At 62.6% G+C, this 4,846-nt stretch overlaps 1 protein-coding gene across 1 annotated transcript; it reads right to left on the bottom strand.

Annotated features, from left to right (window-relative positions):
• Positions 1-201: 201 nt before the first annotated feature.
• On the bottom strand, positions 202-4,556 carry GRB7 (growth factor receptor bound protein 7). The gene is made up of 14 exons (XM_079724529.1): positions 4,390-4,556; positions 4,124-4,277; positions 3,780-3,936; positions 3,532-3,653; positions 3,363-3,440; positions 2,912-3,049; positions 2,463-2,573; positions 2,168-2,266; positions 1,790-1,870; positions 1,561-1,677; positions 1,354-1,414; positions 1,137-1,224; positions 939-1,032; positions 202-717 (listed from the first exon to the last, which is right to left on the bottom strand). The coding sequence occupies exons 1-14, from the start codon at positions 4,539-4,541 to the stop codon at positions 571-573; spliced, it is 1,599 nt and encodes a 532-aa protein (XP_079580655.1). The 5' UTR covers positions 4,542-4,556; the 3' UTR covers positions 202-570.
• Between the last annotated feature and the right edge of the window lie 290 nt (positions 4,557-4,846).

The raw sequence follows: 4,846 nt of genomic DNA, 5'->3' as shown, positions 1-4,846 counted from the left end.
ATCCTTGGGCACCCACTATGGGCCAGGCTCCATGCTGGGCACCGGAAACTCTCCGATGACCAAAAGAGGACCTCAAGACACATCCAGGCTTGGCCAGCATGTGGCCTCCATCCATCCGACACATTCTCAAGGCCTTGGCTGGTGCCCACCTCTCTTCTCTACTCCACCTGACCGTGCCTTGCCAGACAGAACTCCCCCCTGTGAGTACCAAAAAATAATCTTTATTGTCACTAGTATAAAACAGAGGTCAACTGGCCTCTCAGTCTGTACAAAGGGTGGAGTGTAAAGACCACCTGGGCTGCCCCCATTTCTCCCATAATGTCCTGCCCCAGAGCAGCGCCAGGAAGGGGAGATGCCCACCCAAGTGCCTTCCCTTAAGGAGAAGTTAAGGGTGGACCGGGCGGGGGGCACTTTCGGCCTGAGGGAGGCCAGGAGCCGAGGAGGAAACCGGAGTGGGGGAGCCCCCAGCCATTCACGACGACCCTGGCCCCACTTTCTGCCCCCTCCGAGTGCACCCTAGGAGCGGAGGTGGGTGGGCAGCGCAGAGTGGGCTGAGTGCCTGCGTGGTGGTCAGAGGGCCACGCGGGTGCAGCAGTGGCGCAGCAAGCAGGGCAGGATGCCGCGGTTCAGCTGGTGGAACTCCACAAGCTGCAGCAGGTCGGTGAAGCGGGTCTGGCCCTCGTCCATGCTGAAGTACAGGCGCCCCTCCTCCTCGCTCTGGGGTGTGGCCATAGGGGGTGGGAGGTCAGGGAGGGGCCCGGGGCCGAATGAGCTCCCTCCTGGGCCAGGGCTGAGGTCCCCACAGCTTGAGCAGGAGGAAGGAAAGAGCGGGAGACCCCAGGCCCGCTGGGGGCCAGGGCGGGGAGGGGGCCTGGCGGGGAGGACGGGTTGCTGGGAGTCCTGCATCTCCACTGCAGCAGGAACCTGGGACTACTCACCGGCAGGATGAGGTAATGTTTGACTTTCTGCACGTGGCACAGCGAGAGGACAAAGCCCTGCGGGTTCCGCTGACTCTCTCGCACGAGGAACACGCTGCCGGGAGACAGGGCAATAGTAGCCGAGGACACACGGCTGCCCCCTTGACCCAGGTGTCTCTTGTGCCCGGCGCTGCTGCCCTGCCCAGCCCTGCCCCTTACCCGTCTACCAGGCCCTGCTGCCCGATGAGCCGCTGGCTCTCCTCGCGGGAAATGCGTCCGTGGAACCAGGGTTGGGTGCGGTGGATGGCTGGGGTGAGGGGAGGCAGAGGGGCGGTCACTCCCGGGCGGGGACCCTCATTCTAACCCCCCCCCCGTGAGGAATGCGCAGAGAAGCCACGGCAGCCCCCACCCCTGGGGGCGGCGGGCCCTCACCCACCTGCACTGAGGCTCGTGCCCGAGCTCGGGGTGGGCAGGCTGAGACGGTGGTTCGTCTTCTTCTGCAGAGCACGGGGGGGACACGGGGGCTCAGGGCGTGGCTGGGGTGGTACCGGCCCCTGGGGAGTGCAGAGCCTCTGTCCGCAGCCGGGGGCCTCCCCTCTCCCCTCGCTTTCCTCTCCCCACTCCCTGGGGACCCAGTACAAACCCTCCAGGCCTGGGCCTCCTCCAGGGCGGCACTCAGAGCTTCCCGGGGGTTCTCGATGACACGCCCGGCGTGGCCAGAGAAGTCCATGGCCACCAGGGTGTTGTCTGAGACACTCCTCTGCAGATTGGACAGGATGGGGGGACGGGTCAAAGCAGGACCCAAGTATCCCCGGCACGGGGCCTGGGTGCCTCCCCCGTCTCCCCACACTAACACCCCTGGGCACACTCACCAAGGGCGGGGAACCCACACAGGGTGGGCGCAGGTGGCGGCACAGTGCCTGCTGATAATTCTTATACAGCTGCACCCCATACTGGGAGGTGGAGAGAGAAAGAAGGCCGGAGGTCAAGCCGGTGCTGGGAGCTGGGCGGTGGCAAGCCCCCCTACCCAGACCAGAGCTCCCCCAGAGCGGGGCTACATCTCTGCCCCTGGATAAGGGGCTTTCCTGAAGCCAGAGCTGAGACTCCAGCCTTGGACCAAGGATGCTGAGAGAGCAAGGCTGTGATGCCCCCTCACTCTGGAGCCTTCCTGAGGGCAGAGCTATAACTCCTCCCTCACGCCAGGGATCCCCAGGGCTGGGCCAGCCCCCAAGCCAGTGCCAGGACCTCACCTTGAAGAGGCGGAAGGCCGCTAACCAGCAGGTGCGGCTCTGCTCATCCTCACTGCAGAAGATGCGAAGCCCCTTGTGGCCATTCCGAAGCTTGTTTGGCTGCGGGGAGAGGAAACTGGCTGCTCCTATATCTGCCTTTAGGACCAGAGATCGTCTCCCGTCTCCCGTCTCCGTGGGGCAGGGCAGGGTGCAGGGAGAGGAGTCTGGGGGTCCCAGAGGGAGCTTAGAAGCCCCATGTAGGATCCTGGTGCCTGAGCAGCTCCTGCTCTCTCCCAGACCAGGCCAGCCTCTTCACCTTGATACAGAAGCCAAAGTCCGTGGGCATCCCGTAGAGCTTGCGGCCTTGGGTCACCACGTACACGTTGGACTCATTCACATCTGCTACATACTGCAGGTGCCTCGGATCCTGCACGGCACAAGTGAGCAAGACTTGGTAAAGGCAGACCCTATCCCCCATCACTGCCCCCCTAAGCCAGCTGGGGAGAATTCAGGCCCAGAGAGGAGCAGAGAAGTGCCCCAAGTCACACAGCACATAGAAGTACAGCCAGGACTTGAACTCAGTTCACCTGCCTCTCCCACTGCTAACTCCTGAGGCAGGTGAGCTGGGAGGAAAAGAAGAGCAGCTGTGGGTCTCGGGGCCTAGCGGGTGAAAGGTCCAGGAGTTCCAACAGAGAAGGGGCAGCTCCTAGAAGGACCAGGGATGGGGCATCTGAGGGGCTGGGGCTGTCGCCCTCAAGACCTCACCTTGGAGGTGCCCTTGGTGGAGTAATAGAGGCCAGACCGGCGTAGGAAGCAGAAGAAGCGTTTCCAAAGCTTGCGTCCTGACCCCCGTAGCTGCAGGAAGCCCTGGATCTCTGGGAAGCTGCCTGCATTCAGGAAGTTCTGAGGCCAGAGGAGACCAGGGTGAGAGGCCTAGAGGTGGCCACACACACACACACACACACACACACACACACACACACACAGAGGGCTTCCCAGGACCTGCCTTTATGGCAGGAGGTGCTCCACATACATTTATTGTCTTCATTTAACAAAGAAACTGATGCTCAGGCAGAGAAAGTGACTTGTCCACAGTCACTTAGGGCTGTGCTGGGCTTTCCACCCCAAAGACGGAAGGCACAGGCTTAAGGGCCAAGAAGCCCTGGGCATTCCTGCAGAGTCATGGATATGCCGTAAAATGGGGGTGTCCCCTCACCTGGATGAGGTCTTCGTGGGATATGCCCGTGTGTGCGTCCAGACAGCTGGAGACCATCTTTTCTGGGAACAGGGAGTGCTGGGGGAGAAAGGAGCCAGGAGTCAGGGACTGAGGGTCCAGGATGGGGATCAGGGTGTCCGGGGCCCAGACCCCCCTCACACACACTCACTGGGGTGCTCTTGAACAGCTCGTACTTGGCAAAGTTCTTCCGGAAGAGAAAGCGGCTGTCTCCGCCGATGGGCCAGGCAGCCTGCACTTCCGCCACCGACTCGTGGTCCTCCAAGACCCGCTCTAGGGTCAAGGGCAAAGAGCAGGGGTCAGTGGAGACCAACGAGGCCTCCCGGATGGGCCACCGGCCTAGCCCAAGGTGTGAAGCATTGACTCCCGGGCCAGGCAGCCCCCTGCACCCCAACTCACCCAGTGCTAGGTGGGGGTGGCCCTCCACCAGCCCCCAGTTCTCGTCACTCAGGGCATGAGATCGCTGCACCAGCATCTCACACACGTAGCGAGCCGTGGCGCCCGCTGCCACCTCCACTGAGCGGCAGGCCCCATCTTCGCTGTACACCTTTATGACCTGTGCCCCAGGAACGGCAGAAGACTCGGGGAAGGGCAACGGATGGTCCTTTCCCGTCCCCCGTCTGCTCTACCCTCAGGGATCCCTGACCAAATCCCCCCACCTCCTCCGAGGCGGCACTGTGTCCACCCCTGTCCCATAGCACCCCACGCTCCCTGCCTTCTCTTTCTTTCCCAGGACAACTCACATGGGGGCAGCTGGTGTCTCGAGGGAACAGCCCCCTTGCACTGGAGGGCCCCCCAAGAATGGGGCTCTGTGAAGAAGGACTGCAGAGCTCGGGGAAGGGGTTGGGGATGGAGGGTAGAGAGGTTGACCGCAGCTCCTCCTGTCGAAGAAGTTTCCTGGGCGGTGTGGGGGGAAGGAGGGGGGAGTGAGGAGTTGACTGCAAGCCTCTGTGCTTTACCCCGGCGCTGACCACTCCCCCCGCCCCCCTCAGCCGTCACCCCGTTTTACCTGCTGGTCGGAATGGGCAGAGGCTGGGACCTCTTCACCTCCCCAGACAGAGGGACATCGGGAGGCGGGGGAGTCCCAGGAGGGGTCCCAGGGGCCGGGTACAGGTCTTCTGAGGAGCTGCCGAGATGAGGTGGAGACAGACCCAGCTCCATGACATCTGAGGGAGAAGAGGGGGCTGACACAGCTGCTCTTGTGCCCTGGTCCTGGGGAGAGGGGCCAAGAGGACCCAGACCTCCTGACTTCACCCTGCTGTCAAGGTGCCCCCCAGAGTTTACACAGCACCTCCTTGCTCCCCGCTAACTGGCATTCCCTGGAGCCTTTGAGGAAGGGTAGATTGTGCCCATTTTAACACAGGGGACACTGAGTTCCCGAGAAGGAAGCATTGTTGCCCCATCACAGGTGAGCCAGGGAGTGGAACCCGGGGTTTGGGCTCCAAGTCCAGTGCTCTTCCTTAGGC

This window comes from Hyperoodon ampullatus, assembly GCF_949752795.1.
Source record: "Hyperoodon ampullatus genome assembly, chromosome: 19".
NCBI classification, from domain to species: Eukaryota; Metazoa; Chordata; class Mammalia; order Artiodactyla; family Ziphiidae; genus Hyperoodon; species Hyperoodon ampullatus.
This window is presented reverse-complemented; position numbering and strand designations above follow the sequence as displayed.